Source organism: Typopeltis vanoorti, chromosome 15 (assembly GCF_054136105.1).
Source record: "Typopeltis vanoorti isolate ZY-2024b chromosome 15, IOZ_Tvanoo_1.0, whole genome shotgun sequence".
Lineage (NCBI taxonomy): Eukaryota > Metazoa > Arthropoda > Arachnida > Uropygi > Thelyphonidae > Typopeltis > Typopeltis vanoorti.
In genome coordinates this window covers 71,119,224-71,138,847 of record NC_143563.1, presented here as the reverse complement: position 1 = coordinate 71,138,847, position 19,624 = coordinate 71,119,224, and the positions used below count along the sequence as shown (strand labels likewise).

Genomic DNA, 19,624 nt, shown 5'->3' with positions numbered 1-19,624 from the left:
AGTTGAAGTTATAGAGGGCATATTGCAAAGGCAACCAAAACAGCATATCAGATTACATGGTTGATGAAGAACACACTGACAAGCAGAGATAGAGAGGCTATTGTTCCCCTATATAAGGCTTTAATAAGGCTGCATTTGGACAGCAGCACACTGATCTGAACTCCTGGGTTCCATGGGGAGAAAGAAGTTGTGGAGAAGATCTAGAGGTGAGTGACAAAGATTGTGGCAGGTCTGTGGAATGCTCCCTATGGGAATAGATTGATGGCCTGTAGGCTTCAAAAATTAGCTGATAAGTAAAAAAGAGGAGACATGATAGAAGCATTTAAGTTATTAAAGAGGTTTTATAGGTTGACACTGAAGACTTTTTTCAGTACATGGCAAGAAGGAAGAGAACAAGGGGTCATCAGTGGAAGCTGTGTAAGAGCGTGGCTAGCAAGGGCATTATTATTATTATGTGACGCCTCCAAGGAGTCCAGAGACTCATCGAGAGAGGATGCCTATTCTACAACTCTGCGTCTCCACCACTCAATCCACCAACTACAACTAACCACAACTACATCAACGCCATCTACTGCCCACCACCACCACTAGTATTTCCACAGACAATCACAAACATCCATGCCCATGGTGGGATTCAAACCCGCAGCCTTTTGGTTGGAGAGTGGATATGCTGACCACTCAGCCAACCAGGCCAGCAATTAGGACTAGATTTTTTGCTTGGAGGGTGGTGAATGAGTGGAGTGGGTTGCCAGAGGTGGTTGTGGGTGCTTCATCAGTAAATAAGTTTATGGAGAGGTATGATAGGTGTTGTGCGAATGATGGTTAGTGTACAAATAATAGATCTCCCATGATGAGTCTTCTGTGAGGGAAGGGTCATCTATTAATCAGAACAATATGCAGGTACCTGTATAATAATAATAATAATAATAATAATAATAATTAACCTCCAGTGAGGAGGATAAGTGGGGGTTAAGTGGATGAGAAGAGACATAAAGTAAGAGCTGCAAAAAAAAGAAAACATTGTGGAAGGAATATAAAGAAAAATTTGATCAACATACTCATGAGCATTACAGAGTACAAGCAAGAAGGGTGATTAGTATGGAAAGAAATGCCAAATCAGATTATGAGAGAAAATTGAGTTGCTGAGTGATCGCTTTGCAAAGGTATATCATCCAGTTGAATATTTTACAATTGCTGATGTAACAGAGACCAGTGTCAGAATTGAAGTAGATGAATGAGGAGAAGTGCTCAGCATATTAAAAAACATTGATGTGAATGCAGCAGTGGGACTGAATGGCATGTTGGCCCATGTGCTATGCGAATATGGAAGTGAATTGGCATTGCCTCTGATGAAATTGTTCAGTCTAAGTCAACTCTGGCAAGGTTCCAAGGAAGTGGAAAGAGGGTAGGATAGTTCCATTACATAAAGATGGCTAAAAGACACAAGTAGCTACTTAAAGATCATTTAACATCATCTTAGGAGTAGTGGTTAGCAAGTATATTGGAAAAGTTGGTTAAATGTAAAAATCTAGCAGTGAGTAGATATGATTACAATACTCTATGGTTGGTAGCATGGCTTTGTAAAAGGTAGTTCTTGCCTTTTTTTTTTTTTTTTTTGATGAACCCACACATGAAATGTCATAGGGCCTATAACATCACAGTGCCATGTGTGGGTAAGTGCTTAAGGAGAAAATATGTTTCTTATAGAGTTGAAGATTGTATTCAGTGGGAAAACAGTATGGGAGTGATTGTTTCAAAGAATAAGGGTAGATGGATTGAGAGAATTTGATGAGAAGTTTGTTTGGTATGTTTGAAGTTGGACAGTGTATGGATGTTAGCCAGTAGCTGCTCTAGTTCTTACAAGGTTAGAAGAAGAAATTGGAGGAATGTAATAGCCAATTCAGAGGAGCAGTGCCCATGAAAGTATCTATAGAAAAGGCATAGTGCAGAAACAGAGTACCTATGGAAAAGTAACTGAAGGGAGTCTGTGAGGGAAGAGTTATCTATTAAGCAGAACAATATTTACTGCAGTACCACATTTCTTTATATATTAGGAATTAAAGTAGCATTTTTATTGAGTTTTTTTATTTATTTTTAGTGTACAGTATCCCCCCTTATGAGACTGTACAGATTTTGAGTGTTCTATCCCTAATCCTATTTTTCTCATAAGCCTTGTTATTTTTATTACATGAAATTGAAATTCTATAATGGTGATTTTTACTAACACATATACTACATTATAGGAGAAATAATGGTAACTGGATATCACTCTCTAAGACCATCCCTAATAATTAATATACAAATTAAATAGCAATAGCCCAAGTACAGAACCTTGTGAGATACCATTGGTCATCCTCCTTTTAGATTCGGTATCTCCACACATCACTTTCTGATACTTAATATCAGCCACTCTTCTACCCATCCCTTGTAGTTTGTATAACAGCAGCTTTTAATGTGGAATCCCATCAGATGCCTTGGCAAAATCCAGAACTATAGTATATCCATTTCCCTTATTCCATGCTGATCCCTGTAATAGAATATAAACAGATTGTCAAACCAAGACCTACTTTTTACAAAAACCACCACGCAGTCCTCTGTAAAAGAATCATAATGCTATCAGTACACCATTAGGTGCAGTTCCTAACCAGCCTCTCCAGTACCTTGATTGATGATCATGCCAGAGATACTAATTGAACTGGAATTCATTGCATCCGGCCCAGCTCCATCCTTGTATAATGGAATTATCTTGAGTGGAAGGTAATTCTATTACCCTCCACTCATTAGGAATTATGTATGTGTTGAGACTAAAGTTGAACAAACAAAGCATCCACTCAAGTCATTCTACCATGTTATTCTCTCTTTTACTTATTTAAAATTTAAATTGTTATTCATCCATTTAATTTCCATGTGATTTATTTTCCTTACTTTGGGAATGTAGTCAGATTAGCTTTTTTCAGACACCCTTTAACCACTTCCCATGCACTTCAATCTACCTTCTCAGTTTATTATAACTGCATGCAGTCAAAGCTCTCACATGTGTTGTTGCCTTTCAAGTCAAAACTGCATGATCATGGTAACCATTTGGAAGCATAATAGTCACCTTATTTATAGACAGATTATATTATTAGATTCAATGTTTTTTGTACTGAGCAGCATATCATACTGTGAGTATGATATGCCGCTCAAGGTAGCTATCTCTCATCCTGAATGCATTGTTCAATCTCCAGTCTATATACCCATACTTGAAATCACACATAATGGTAGTCCTCTTTGTATCCATAAGATTTATTTGTCTGTGTGGTTTGCAGTACTCAGATAAGCCTAGTCTGTAGCAACACCCAGTTATGTATTTTGTCTTGTTAATCTCACCTCACACCAAACTTCTTCAAATCATTTCCTGTTTTACTCATGCTACCATCACTGGTAATTTCTATTCTCTGTTTGGATTTAACTCCTCTACAGTTATTAGCAATATTCCCCTGTCCTATCTGTCCTTCTGAATATACTGAACTCTATGATGAGTTCAGTATATTCCTATTTTCCTATTCCTGATATATCCACCTTTGTCAGGTCCCACTACCTGTATGTGTGTTAAGAATTCCTTGCCTTTATTTCAGATAAAGGCAAGGAATAACTTATTTTTATTTTCTCTCACATGCTTTGTCATTACACTTATAATTATGACCTCTTAATTTAGTGTTGCATCCATACTTTCATGCACTACCTAGAAGCATCTAGTTCTTCAAACTGTTCACATTCACTCTTTCACACAATCACATTCAAATACAAATTCCTTTTGACCACTAAAATCACCCCATGCTGCACATTTCTCCTCACTGAATCATATGGGCCACTAATGGAGCAATGCATGATATATAGCCTCTTCCTGTCAAGTCAGCTCACACCTTCCTGTCGAATGGTTTATTTCCACAAAAGAGACCCTAGCAAACCAAGTGAGTATTCCTATTGCAAAAGGATGTCTTCTTAGTTGGAGGAAATGCTGACTAGACCCACTATGAGATGGATAACTTCCATTGTCCAGTGAAATACCACTATCCAGCTTATTGGAGGTTGAAGTGGACAATGTGCTATGTTTGGACTCCATAGCAGGGGTTCCAGTTTCTGTAGCTACTCCCCCTCCCCCTCCAAATCCTTCAAAGGCATGCTAAACATACTTAGAGACCCAAAATCTCCCTCATTTTGAGGGTACATCATTATAAAATGGCAGTGCTGCAGACCAGCCACCAAATAGTATAACCTTAGCAGTAATGAGTCGGGAGGTTTTCCAGTCAACTGGTGCTTAATCCCACTGTCTACTAGGTTGCACCTGGAGAGGAAATCTGAGTAATTGTATGTGAGAAGCATTGTCGAGGCATGTAATTGCATGGAGACTGGCCACTCTCTGTATGTGTCATGTCCAAGAGTCTGTCTCCTCTCACTGTATGTCCCCACTCTATCCTTTTATCGAACCATAAATCATATAAACACTAATGACACTGCTACTAATATAAATCTTCCTCAAAAATCAACTGTAGCAAAAAAGACAGGCCAAGTACAATGTACAAATCATTCTAGAATCTCCACAAAAAACTTAGTGTCAAAAACTCAAATTCGCAGAATATGGTGCATACTAAGTATGCACCGTATTCATTGTTATGAATTATAAGTGCTTGCATTTTGCTGATTGAATTGGGTTTAATGAACAACCAAGATTTAATAAAATATTAGAACAAGTAAATACTTTCAGATACTTGGGATATGATTTATCATACGAAGAAGAAAAAGACATAGGCACAAAAATATCTAACTTTGTCAAAATAAATGGCAATAATAAATAATATATTTAAGCCATCCATACTACAAAAACACACTAGAAGCAGACTATACAGTATAATGTCTTGTCAAAACCAACTCTACTATACAGAAGCAAAACATGGACCATAAAAAGGAAAGATGAAAAATGAATCCAAACAGCAGAAATGAAGTTTCTCAGAAAAACAGCTGGATATACCAAGTGGGACCATAAAACAAATGAAAAATTTTACAATCGCTGAAATTAAAACCAATTAATTATTACATAAGACAGTATGAACAAAAATGGCTAGAACATTTAAATTGAATGGACAACAGCAGACTACCAAAAATATTATACATATATAAAATAAGTGGGAAAAGAAGAATTGGAAGACCAAGAAAGAGATGGCATGAGACCTGAACATGCCACTTGGCCTAAAATCCATGTTAGGAAGAAGAAGACCAATATTTAATAATGGGCCTAATTTAATAAGCATAACCAAGCTCTTTCTATCATATCCTTCATAGCAATTTGTTTATCTTTCTTGTTTGAGAAACTTTGGTCCACAAAAAAAAAAGTTGCTCTGTTATGATTATCTTTTGGCATTTTGCTTAACTAAGATAATATCAGCCAGATAATATTAGAAAATTTTTGAAAATGGTGTAACAGGGAGACAATAAATTAATTTTATTGTCAAGTTTTCCAAACATCAGTAGAGTAAATTTCTATACAATTTTAAAAGTTAATAATTTTTGTATCAGTATCTACCACGAGATTCATATGTGAAAAAACTAAGAGTAACACAGCATTTCAGAAATAAGTTGGAAATAAAATCAAATTGATTGTACTATCAATAATTTATTGATTTTAACATAGCAATTATTATTACTACCTAAGGAAAAGTATTATAAATTATCTCTTTTATTAAAATGTTATTAAAATAATACATTTATTTGCAGTATACTTATACAAAAAAATAATAATGTGTGAGCTTATATGTGTGTTTTTGTGTGTCTATGCACAATAATCAGTGCTGTAAATAGGTATTTTTGCACTAGTCAGATAGAATGCTAATTATATGTGCCTCTCCTATAAGAAATGTTTCTTAATTTTTCATTTTATTTATGTTTTTTTTTTTTTTCAAAAACAGTACATTAATAAATATTAATATGTAAATAGCAGAAATCTTTTACTTATCTATTTCTTTCCCTGTATCCAAATATATATATAAGAAACATATGCTTCACCTGACTTTTCTGTGCCTATAGCAAGTGCTCTTGTATTTTTTATTCTTTTTATTGTATTCTCCTTTTTATTTTATTCTTCTGATTGTATTATTGTATCTTGCTTTATACTTTGGTTATGGCTGTGTACTTTGTTACTGGTTCCAAAAAAGAGTTTTATTCCTTTGAGTAGGTAAAGTTCAAGAAGGAATTAGAGAATTGGATACTATCCAGGATAACAGAGATGTTATGTTAGGAAGTATTTTAGCATTGATATATGCCCATCGGAAATGCACAGTGATTGGTATGTCTCCCTGTTTTGTGTTGTTCTTATTTATTTATTTTTTATTTAAAAAAAAAAAATTCATATATTGAAGATTTTTAATTGTCTAAGTTTGTGAACTTAAAGCAGACTATTATAAAATATTTTGCAATTGCACTTTTTTGATAACTCAGAGGTGTTAGTGAACTGTAAGCCTGAAAACTATGAAATCAATTCTTGGATTTATATATATGTGAACTGCAGTTTTGTAAAAACATTGTGTTATTATTATTTTAAACAGTGCATGTTAGTGAACTGTAGACTTGAAATGTATGGAATGTTTTGCTGTACATTTTCTAAATGAAAGTTTTTTTTGTTTGGTTACAAAGTAAATTCAACTTGCTAAGAAATTATATTCTTGTTTAATTCTTAACTAAGTGTAAGCTAACAAAGTTTGCACATGTCACAACTAGGCTACTTTTATATAGACTGTTGACTTCACATCAGTTGTCTCAGTATTCCTTAATACAAAGCACACCTGCTTATGGATGTGTATATTATTATTATTATTATTATTATTATTACATGACGCCTCCAGGGAGTCCAAAGACTTATTGAGGGAGGGCACCAACTCCACAACTCAATTACAATGAACTGCAACTACTTTCATCACCTACACCAATGCCATCTACCACCAACCACCATTGCCACTACTAGTATTTTCACAGACAATCACAAACATCCATTCTCAAGCATGGATTCGAACCTGCAGCCTTTTGGCTGGAGGGAATTACAAGAGAGAGAGAGGTTACAAGAATTTAACTTTGTAACCAATCCATATTTATTTATTTATTCGTATGGCATGAATAACAAAACATGTGGTACAATACACTGTCACTTTAAAAACATATAAAATTAAAAATCAATAAAATTAAAAGGTTACATCCATATTGGTCAAATAGTTCATAGCTTCGGGTGTAGCACTTAAAAAGTCCAATTTGTCTCCTGAATATGCTCTGAGTCACAATATGGTCTACAGTTTGTCTTTGAGCTCCACAATCACAATGCGGGGATGGTCGTTTACCCCATTTAAAAAGCATGTCTGCACATGCACCATGACCAGTTCGTATTCTATTAAGCTGAGTCCAGGATTTTCATGGGAGGTGTGAGCGAGCATCAAAACTTTCATGTAATTCTTTGAGAGAAAATTTTGTGATGTCATCTGTCTGGCTCTCCCACTGTTCTTGCCACTTTTGCTTCAGGTCAAAGTTAGATTGTAGTTATTTGGGCTAATTGTAGTGGTGGATGTCTTGATCTCAATCGTCGTACACTTAAGTCTGGGAGATCTAAATGTATTGGTAGGGCTGTGTTCTCCAAGATTTTCTTATACTCCTGTAAGAGAGCCTTAGTCCTGTGCAGATTTGGTGGAACAATGTTGCTAAGAGCTGGAAGCCAGTGTGTGGGCATTGATTTAATTGTGCCAGAAATCAGTCTCATTGTATTATTTAGTTGGTTATCAACAAATTTAACATGTATGCTCTTTAGCCACACTGGTGAGCAATATTTGGGGACAGAGAAAACTAGACCAAGAGCTGTAATCCACAGATTTTCAGCTGTTGTTCCCCATGTCGTGCCTATTAGTTTTTGTATTATGTTGTTATGGGTTCTTAACTTAGCAGAAATGTTTGTTAGGTGTTGCGTGTAAGAGGGCGTGTGGTCCAAGGTCACGCCCTAGTACTTTGGAAACTTATTGTGTCATAGTAAACATCCTTCAAATAAGATATGTAAAGTGACATCTACCATGTGATTATTAAGGTGAAAGCTTGATACTTCTGTTTTGTCTGGATTGAGCTGGAGCCTCCATTGTTTGTAATATTCACCTATTGTTTTCAGATCTTTTGTAAGTACCTCTTCAGCCTGACTCATGTTTTTGTGTTGAATGACAATTACAGTGTCATCAGCATAACAGAATTTGTGTGAGTTGGTAACAGGCAAGTTATATGTGTATAGGTTATAAAGTAAGGGTGCCAATACTGACCCTTGTGGAAGACCATATTGCTATGGATTAATGGAAGGGTCACTACCCAGACAGTTTCAACCTTTATTGAGGTCACATCAGTGGGAGCCAGACCTCAATACACAAGAAGCCTAGTCATGAAGATACTTCATCTACAAACAACTTTGCTTACACTTGAATAAAGAATTAAACAAGAATATAATGTTTTGGCAAGTCTGATTTAATTTGTAACTAAGGAAATTACTTTATACAACCATCATCTCTGATCCAGAGTGTATTTTAATAACACTCTGGATACAGAATTATTCAAAAACAGTTATTAAATGCAACTAAGAGCCTATATAACAATACGGTTGCAATCATAAATATCAATGAATACATAGCAGAAAAAATAGAAGCTAATTAGGGAATCCAACAAGGATGTAACCTTTCTCCTACCTTATTTAATATAAATATATATATATACACACACACACAGATGATTTAATAAGTGAGTAGAAATCTGTAGTAAACTTAGGAATAAACATCAATCAACATACAACACAATACTTTTTGCAAATGATCAAATAATTATACAAAAATCAGAAGGTAATCTACAGAGATCTGTTCACCATCTGCAGCAATTAACTAGTGAATAAAATTTACGAATCTCTTTAAGAAAACTAAAATTATGGCATTTCAATATTAATTGAAAACCAAACTTTGGAACAAGTAACACATTTTCAATATTTAGGATGTGATATAACATTTAATATAGATCATGATATAGATCTAGAGTTTTTGTTTCAATTACTATTTTTGTTCATATGGAATATTTACCCCAAAATGCTATACTTTTAGTTTTCTTTATTGAAATTTGTAAATTGTATTCACGAGTTAATTGCTGTAGATGGTGAACGAATCTCTGTAGATTGCCTTCTGATTTTTGTATAATTATTTGATCATATGCAAAAAGTTGTGTTTACTGTTGTATGTTGATTGATGTTTACTCCTAGGTTTACTACAGATTTCTACTTCCTTATTAAATCATCTGTATATATATATATAGTTCCCTTATTTAATATATGTATATATATATATATATACATACAATTTCTTCTGTTATGTATTCATTGATATTTATGATTACACTGTTTTCAAGCAATCTGTGGTACTCTATGACGAACAACAGAAGACAATACAAAGGAGGAAGCACAATTAAAATCTTATAAAGTCATGGCAGTACCAACAATACTCTATAGGTCAGAAAGTTGGATAGAGAGAAAAAAAAAGATGCAAGTACAATACAAGCAGCTGAAATGAAATTTCTTAGAACAGTTAAAGGATACACACAAATGGTAGATTATGAAATGATGAAATCAGGAAGTATTACAAAATACAAGCAATAAATGATAAAATAATCATCATCAACATCATCAATTTCCTGATATGTATTACCAAGTGGTGTGCAGGTTACTATGACAGCACTACATGATTAAGTTTACATTATTATTAATCTCCTACCAACAATTTTCCTCCAAATCAATCAATCAATCAATTACTTCTGTGCACTCCAATACTGTGATATCTAACATTTCATTCTTCTAAGGCAGCTCTGACTGAATCAATCCACCTAGACCTTGGTCTTCCCCTGGTCTCTTTCCTGCCATCTTTGCATCAAACACCTTTTTTGCTAACCTTTCTTCACCCATTCTATTTAAGTGATCATACCACCTTAGATTAGCTTTGCTGATACATTCTTGAATGCTAATAATGTCAAGTTCCTTTCTAATATCTTCATTTTTAATATGATTCTACCATTGATGCCAATGGTTCACTCTCCTAATTTTTCTCAGAACCCTCATATCTTTGGTCGCTAGTCTTTGATCAAGCGCTTTATTTCTAACCCAACTTTCAGATCCATTACTTGAAACTGTTTTGAATACAGTAGTGAGTTTTGCTTATTCTGTTGTCTGTTTCCAAATTTAACTTGTCATCTTTGCTAAAAACTGTGCTTAAAAGCTGAAATATTTTACTTGCTCTATAGGATCACCATTCAGAATGCAGCTGAATTTTTTTGTGTTCCTGCCTATTTTCATAGTTTTGGTCTTTTATTGCTGATTTTCATGCCAAATTTATTACAGCTGTTATTCAATTTAGTTAGAGATTCCTGGGGACTTGCACTAGATGTGTTTAGGAGCACAACATCATCTGCATAAAGCAAAGAGCTAAGTTTGACATCTCCAATTCTAATATCAGGTTTGATGCCACTTTCTTTCATAATGTGATCCATATAGATGATGAATAAGGGTGGAGATAATGTGCATTCTTGTCTTACCCCTGATTTTACATCAAACCATCTTCCTGTATTTCCTTAGATTCTAACTGTGGACTAACAACTTAAATATAGAATATGGATTGCACTGTTTAATGTTCCATTCACCCCATATAATTGTAGTGTTTTGAAAAGCTTTTCTCTGGGCACCTTGTCGTATGCGTTTTTGAGATCTACAAAACCTTAAGTACAGATCCTTGTCATGTTCCCACAATTTCTCAACTACTTGTCTTAAAGTGAAAATCTGATCTTGACAATGATTTGATCATAAATTTGATTATCATAAAAAATAACACTGAAAATGGCTTCATTTTAATAATGAATCAAATAATTTTAATAATTTGATTCATCATCAAATTCCTGATATGTACCTTCAAATCAAGGTGGGTGTACAGGATGCTAGGCAAATGATAGTTGTGGACTTATACTCATGTGTAGACCCACATCTCAGTGTGCAGGTATTCGAAACTGAAAATCACATGGAATAGGCCAGTCAATCCTTATTCCAGGAGTGTCCTATGTCTTTAGATGTGTTAGTTCATACGGCTGGGTTGCCTGTTCTGAGGGATGATAAACCAGAGTTGCCAGGTGAAAAAACCACCTACCTCTATATGAGCCCGGCTAACTCAACTTTAATCAAAAGAGACCAGATGAAGGTTCCTCATATCATGGACAGGAATTGAACCCAGGTCTTTCCAACCAAAGGGCATTGTCTATACTGACTGAACTAGAGGCGCTAAATGATAGTACTACATGAATTTTGCATTATTACTAGTCTGTATTATTACTAACAGTTTTCTTCCAGTTTACAGGTCTCCAATATGCTCCCATCTAACATTTTGATCTTCCAAGGTAGTCATTAACTGCATCAATTCACCTGGATCTTGGTTGTTCTCTGGGTGTTTATCCTGTGATCTCAGTATCAGACACCTATTTCTTTTAGACCTTTTCTCTCCTATTCTTTTTAGATGACTATATACCACCTTGAGTCCGCACAGTTAGCCGAGTGGTTATGTGCTCCGCAACCATATGCCTGGGAAAGGTGTGTTGTGTTTGATTCTCGTCGCTGATGTGAGGAGCTAAGGATCTTTCTCAGACATAGCCAAGTCAGCCAGTCTTGGGCATGGACTGCAGGGTTTTTCTCCCCAGTTTATCTGGGGTTTTTCCTCCTGCAAAGCAAGCAAATTGGTCTTAAGAACACAACGCTTCACAGACAGTTATACATGGTTGAGCGTGGGGGGGGTAACGTGGCCTCCCAAAAATGGGAGGCCAAGGTCCTACGTGGGGCTGTAGTGCCGAAGAAGAAAAAGATATACCACTTTTGATAAGCTCCTCTCACATAATCTTGAATACTAACAATGTCAAGTTCCTTTCTAATGTCTTCATTTTTAATATGATTCTGCCAATCATATCATTTGTTTACTCCCATAATTTTTCTCAGAATTTTCATATCTGCAGTCTCTAATCTTTGATCTACCATTTTATTTTAACCCAATTCTCAAATCATAAATTAAAAGTGGTTGAAGACTTTTTTGTGTACTATTAATTTAGTATTTCAGCTAATTTCTATCTCTAAATCCATATAAATTAATCATCTGGCTTACCACCATATTGGCTTTATTTATTCTGTTTATCTATTTTCAAATTTAATTTGCTATCTTCACTGAAAATTATACCTAAATAGCTCAAGTATGTTACTTGTTCTATAGGTCATTGAGAATTCAATTAATGCTTTCCAGTTTATGAAACTATTTTCATTGTTTTTATCTTTTTATTGCTGATTTTGATGAATTATAGTGGAGATAGTATGCATTCTTGTCTTACACCTGATTTTATCTCCTGTTTCAGTTCTAACAGCTGATTTATAACCTTTAGTACAAGTTATATAATTTCCCTGTCTAATGCTCCATTTACAGCATAATTGTAAGGTTTTGAACAACTTTGTCTTGGCTTTATTGTATATCTTTTCCATGAAAAAGTTAAATACAGATCCTGGTTATATTGCCCTGATTTCTCAACAATCTGTTTTAAGTGAAAATCTGATTCTGATAACTCATGTTTGGCCTGAACCCAGCTGATTCTTCCCTAGGTTTCTCTGCTATAGTGTGTCTAGACTTATTGAACAATAAGAATAATAAGAAAAATAAGAAAAGATTTATGCAAGCAGAACTGCTTGCATAAATCTTTTCTAGAACATTCAGTAGGGAAATTCCTCCGTAATTTTCACATTCAGTTTACTTTATGGTTATTAAATTAATTACTTTGTTTGTTAAATAAACTTGCCCAATAATCTTCTGCAGTAATCTGAAATTTGGCCAGTTGTTCTGAATTATGCTGTGCAGTCACCATAAAACTTTTTTTTTTTTTTTTACTTTCATATTTGACCATTTCTGGTTGAATGTCATCTACTCCCCAGGTTTTTCCACATTTTTGGTTTCTGATGGCTTTTTTACCTCAAGCATTAATATGAACTCTGAATTGCATTCCTGTTGTATATTTTTGACTGCTGTTTTGTCACTCTCATTTAATAATTGGCATATAGTAAAGTTTCATGATAAAACTGTTAGCTACTCATTAATTAACTGAAAATTTTTTGATATTTTCAGATCGAGATGCTGTCCTTCAGCTTGATGTGAAACTCAAAGAAAATCGGAAGCAAGCAAGAGAAAGAGTAGATACATATTTTTTAGCTATAATATTATAACTTTTTTTAATAAGCTTAGTAATTTGTTATTCATTTTAGTTACTTTTATGTTTTTTGAATAAACTTTTTTTGTTATTAGATTTTGGGGTGAAATTTAAGATTCTTGATATGACAATTAAAAGAAATTTTCAAAGTTGTCTACTTTTGTTATTACTTTCTGTTATAAAAGTTTCATTCACTGTTATTTTTATTATTACATAATGCAGATTGAGACCATCTGACTTTTTTTTTCTTCATTCATTATTAAAAATGTACTCACAAAGAGAGAAGATAGAAACAGAAGCTGAATCATTTAATTCAGAAGGTAGATAATATTAAAGGAATTCCTTGCCTTCTTTAAAATTGATTGATCTGTCACTGTGAAATTCTGCCTGCACCTGAAATTAAAGGTGTAGGTGGTATTTGCAATGTTTATACAAGTTTATTCAAGAGAAATGCATTCAGAAGAATATATCAGAACTTGAGAAATAGGTTTCTGATGGTTTCTGATGGATAGAGAAATCCATCAGAAACCTTAAATGTAGAAAGGCAGCTGGAATAGGTGATATGCTCAAATATGGAGATAGAAAAGTTTTATGGCTGCACTGTTTACTTCAGAGGATATGGGCAGAAGTCAAATTGTGTTGTGTTCATTAAAAAAAAGGGAAATAAAACAATGTGAGAATTGAGAAGTGAGAATTGTTTCCCTATTGAGTGTTCCAGTAAAGATTTATGCAAGCATAGTTAAGAAATCATGGAAATGTAACGAGAATCAGTGTTTAAGTTTTGTAGATCTGAATAGGCACCACCAAAATGCCAAAATAAAAGCTGCTGAGAACACTACAGTTATACAGCATAAATGGGACTTCGTTAAGTGATGCATAATATGTATTTAAGCTGTAAATCAGCAGTTAGAATTGAAGGATGTACAGGATGAAGATGATTTTATGTACAATCAGGTATGAAGAAGGGAACTTGCTGTCTCCAATGTTATTCATCATCTATATGGAACACACTTTGAAGGAAAGTGACATTAAACCTGATGTCCAAACTGGAGATGTTGATTTTAGCACTTTACTTTATGCAGATAATGTTATATTCTTAAATAAATCTGATATATGCCTGAGACAGGGGGCATGCCAGTAGTGTCTGGCACCTGTGTGCAAAACTTTAGTTGACGCCCTCACCCCCCCCCCCTCCAATAAAAAAAAACCTTTAAAAAACGTTTTTTTTTTAAGTATTTCCTCCTCTTTGGTGCCTTTACTATCCTGGTACCTGTGTGCATTGCACACATTGCACATATGGCTGGCATGCCCCTGGCCTGGGATTCTCTAACTAACTTGAACAACACTGCCAACAAATTTGGTATGACAATCAGCAATAAAAAGACAAAGACCTGAAAATGAGCAGGAGCATTGAAAATATCAGCTGTATCCTGAATGGGGAACCAATAGAACAAGTAAAACATAGCTATTTAGCAATTAAAGATGGAAATAGACAAGAATAATGCTAGTGTGGTGGGGAGTCAACTGAATAAATTTATATGGCATAAGAGAAAATAGTCAAAACAGTAAACTACATAAACCAAAATACTTATACATTCATATCAATATCACCACACTGTGGAGATATTGTGTCACATTATTCACAGCATGCCTAGAAAAAATATTCAAACTTCTTGATTGGAAAGGTCTGAAGAAAAATGGAAGATATTTAAGCCATTTATGCTTTGCAGATGATGTAGTTATCTTTACTTCAACTGCACATGACTTACAGACTCGTATCCACGAACTCCAAATTGATAGCAAAACAGCTGGCCTAAACATAAATTTGAAGAAGACTCGAGTTATGTTCAATAGTTATGTCCAACCAGAAATAATAAAAATCAATAATGATTAAACAAGTAGATCATTACACATACTTAGGACAACAGATATCAATGGAACAAAATATTATGGATGAAATTAAAAGATGTACAATGCTTGGGTGGAAAGCATTTGGAAAATTGCAGTCAATATTCAAAAGCCAGCTACTTATGCCTGAAGGAAAAAGTTTCTAATCAATGTATTCTTCCTATATTGACATGGCTGTGAAACACAGACACTAAATGCAAAGGAAATTCAAAAATTAAGAACAACAGAATTTAGTATGGAAGGAAGTATACTTAGTATCACAAGACTGGATCACAAAAGGAATACATGGATAAGAAATCAAACCAGAGTCTTTTACATCATAGGAAGAGTGAAACATCTGAAATGGCATTGGACTGGGCATATTGCTCGTAGACAAAATCAACGATGGACAAAAGAAGTACTGGATTGGATTCCACAAGAGGAAAAATGACTACGACGGTGACCTAAATTATGATGGATTGATGATATCATCAGATTTTCAGGAGTGACACAAGAAAGGAGAGCCATGGACAGACAGGTTTGAAGTAATCTTGGAAAGGCCTTCATCCAGCAGTGATTGACAATAGCTGATGATGATGAATCATGTAGTACCCTCATAGTAGCCTGAACATCCCCTTGAGAGTACATATCACGAAATTGATGATAATTATGATGACGATGACTTGGAAGTTTAAGAGCTTTAATCAATCTGGAAGGCAGTGAGCCTATGTTCTTATTCTTTGTTTCTGATTTAAATTGAATTGTTTGCTGAGGCTGGTGTTTCTATAATAATGCTCGGAATTTTGAAAATGTCAGAATTCAAGGTTTGGAAGTTGGTCTAATTTTGGAGTTAACCTTGAAGGGTAGAAATGTGTGGGAAGGTATATTGCTTCAGATTGTCCCCTCAAAGTCCCTGGATAATATGGTATCTTGTTTGGCATAATTCTTGTAAATTACATTTTTAGTAAATTACATTTTTTTTCTTCAGGTGAATCCCACCCTTGAAAGTGTTGTAATGCTATTATTGTTTGGTCTCTTCAGCAAGCAAAGATCCCAGATTATTTAACGATTAACCCATTGTGGGCTAAGGTTAGATACTCTGGGGGGCCCCCTGGTTTATAGACCAAACATGGTATTTTTTCAAGCCATTTCGTACCTTTGATAGTGGTCTCATATTAGGTGACAAAAATTGTCTACCACCGAAGACTTCACAAGCATCAGTAACCACATTTAGGATGTGGAATATAGTGGACCTTTGATATTCATGAAGAACTATGCTTTCATGCCATGCTACTGTTTTTTCTTTAGAATATTTTCACTGTAATGTTCATTGTGGTTCTGTTGACCAATGTTAATTATGTAATACTTTTGAAAAGCACATGATGGAATTTAGTATAATTTAGCAGTTCCCCATTGTCGTAGGGCTCCATCAGGGATCAGCTCTGAGCCCCTACCTCTTTGATCTGGTCATGGATGTACTAGTGGAGGACATCAAGAAGGAGGCGCCGTGGAGTATGATGTTTGCCGATGATATTGTTCTCTGCGAATCATCTCGAGAGAAGCTTGAAAAGACCCTGGAAGAGTGGAGAAAGGTATTGGAGGAGAGAGGCATGAAAATTAACCAGGTAAAGACCGAATATATGTCAACGGGGAGTGATGAGGATATGATCATACGACTCCAGGGTGAAAGGTTAACTTCAGGGAAGAAATTCAACTACCTCGAGTCGGTCATCGAGAGGAACTGTGACCTGGATGAGGAAATACAGCACTGAATAACATGCGGCTGGATGAACTGCAGGAAGATGAGTGGGATCCTGTGTGACAAGAGAGTGAGTTGTAAGATGAAAGGAAAGCTGTATAAGATGGTGGTAAGGCCGGCGATGCTCCATGGCATGGAGACATGGCCTATAACAAAGGCACAGGAGAAGAAGATGGAGGTGGCGGAGATGCGGATGTTGAGATGGATGAGTGGTGTGACAAAGAAGGACAGGATAAGGAATGACTACATCAGAGGGACAGTCAAGGTGGGGCCGATTGGTAAGCAGGTACAAGAAAGCAGGCTGAGGTGGTTCGGTCATGTAGAGAGAGAAGGAGTGAGGAGTATGTTGGTAAACGAGTGAAGCTTATGGAGGTGGAGGGAAGGAGGAAAAGAGGCAGGCCCAAACTCAGATGGAGGGATAAAGTGGCAGAGGATCTTAGGTAGAAAGGATGGAGTTGGGAAGATGCCCTGGACTGGAGAATCTGGAAGAAGAAGAAGATTAAAGATGGGAACGCCGACCCCATTTAACATGGAATAAGGCATAGCGAAAGAAGAAGATAATTTAGCTAACAGGTAGGGATTTACAAACTGCTTGTTCTTTGGTATTCTTTCATATATAATAATTATTAATGCCTGTAAAAAATACAGCTTTTCTCAACAAATTAACACATACAAATTTAAATTATATGGGTGTGAAAATTTGTTTATTTTCTTTATCATTTTTAGTATTAGAATTGATAATCTTTATATTTTTTAACAGTTATAACCCTAGTTGTGGGCATAAAAGATACTCATTAATTGCTTTTTTATTGTTCAAAACATTGCAGAAAGTTATAGGTGCCTTTGTTAAATTGAAAAGAATACTGAATTTTTTTTTATTATCATTAATTATAAAAGTACATTCCACATAAATGATTGCTGAAACTTTTTTATGAGATCATCTGGTTTGAGATATCAGGCTGATTTTTTGTGCAGGGACTGTATTATGGAGGTTTATTCCTGTTTCTGGCTGGTCGATATGACAAGAGTAGAGAATACATTGACAGAATGTTGAAAATAGCTCCTTATTCCAAAGAGGTAAGTTAGAAATAATATCATATAGTGTATAATATATTATCCCGTACAATATATAATGCATTATACCATATAGTGGTATAAAAAATTAAGTATATATCTTTTTTTTTTTTTTTTTGTGGATGATGTTTGTTTATGATGTTTCTTTTTAATAAACATTGTAAATACACATGGAGAAGTCCAAATGGCCTTTAATGTAATACTTATAGATAAACTTATACGTTGGTAATCCATAACTGTCAGATTATAGGAAAAGACAATGTATACTAGCCTTAAACTCTGTTCCACTTAAACCTACTATTTGGCTACGCTGTGTAGATGATGTGTTCACTATTTGGCCGCATGGCTTGGATACACTCCACAACTTCTTAACACACTTAAACAATCAACACCCCAGGATCCATTTTACCTTGGCAAAGGAAAACAATAACAATCTCCCTTTCCTAGACACTCTGATTACCTACCAGCCTGATGGATCCCAGGCTTTCTCTGTTTACAGAAAACTTACACATACAGGTAGATACATTCACCAGCAATCACCACCTCCCAACAATATGGGATTATAAAAACCTTATATAAGAGGGCAAAATTAATCAGTTCATATAACAGTGCTGTAACTACTGAACTTAACCATATTCTTAACACCTTTGTAGCTACAACCCCCCCCCCACCTCCATAACCGAGATTACTCTAAATCTCTCACCATTCCTTATATCCAGGTACTTCTGAAAAGCTAACAAAAATCCTAAAAAAATATGAACTTGTTGCAAACCATATACAATTGGTATCTCTTATCCACTCCACCAAAGACCAGCCACTTCCCCTAGACCTACCTGGAGTATACCAGGTCCCTTATAGTTGCAAACCATCCTACTATGGCCAAACAGGCAGGACAACTAATATCAGGATATCTGAACATAAGGACTATATCCGGTTCCACCAATACAGCCACTCAGGACTTGCTGACCATGCTTTGGACACCCACAACAAAATACTCTGAAAGAAAGCCACTTTACTACACTGCAGCAAGTATAAATATGAGAGCTTATTCCTGGAATTAGCCTCAGCTCTAATAAACTTCCCAAACTTCAACAAATTTGGATGCATGAGTGTTCCCAAATATGGGAAGTTTGCATTCTAAGAACATCAGCCCAACAGCCAAAACAACCCAATTTAGTCTACTAGGGAGTACCTTTAGGACTCTAGGACGAACTTCAGTTGTTTTCTTCAGCCATATTTGTTTAGTGTTAGTGCCTGTTTGCACATTATCATTATTTTTTATGTTCCCTGAAGTTGGTAATGTGACATTACCGAAATATAGGAAGTATTACTTTAATGTAATAGATTTTATAATAACAACTAGGAGGCATTGTAAATGATGTAACAGTTTTAAACAATTTTAATACAGACAGTGAACACATAATGGTAAGATCTAAAATTATAATTAATGAAAATGGGAAAGAAATAAACTAATCAAACAAAGAAGTTCAATGTAGTAAACCTCAGAAATTTAAAACTTGAAATATGAATATGTTTTAAAAGAGAACATATAAATAAATTCAGAGAGCAAAAGGGAGAAGGACATAATCTAGATGAGATTAATCC

General features: G+C 35.0%; 1 protein-coding gene across 2 annotated transcripts in view; it reads left to right on the top strand.

Annotated features, from left to right (window-relative positions):
* The window catches only part of LOC150098870 (tetratricopeptide repeat protein 21B-like), a 388,504-nt gene that overhangs the window by 8,063 nt on the left and 360,817 nt on the right, over positions 1-19,624 (top strand). For both annotated transcript variants that reach the window (XM_090404953.1, XM_090404951.1), the window contains exons 3-5: positions 6,212-6,322; positions 13,218-13,282; positions 17,921-18,022. In XM_090404953.1, coding sequence (XP_090261079.1) covers positions 6,212-6,322; positions 13,218-13,282; positions 17,921-18,022 — 278 coding nt within the window. The remainder of the gene's footprint in view (positions 1-6,211; positions 6,323-13,217; positions 13,283-17,920; positions 18,023-19,624) is intronic.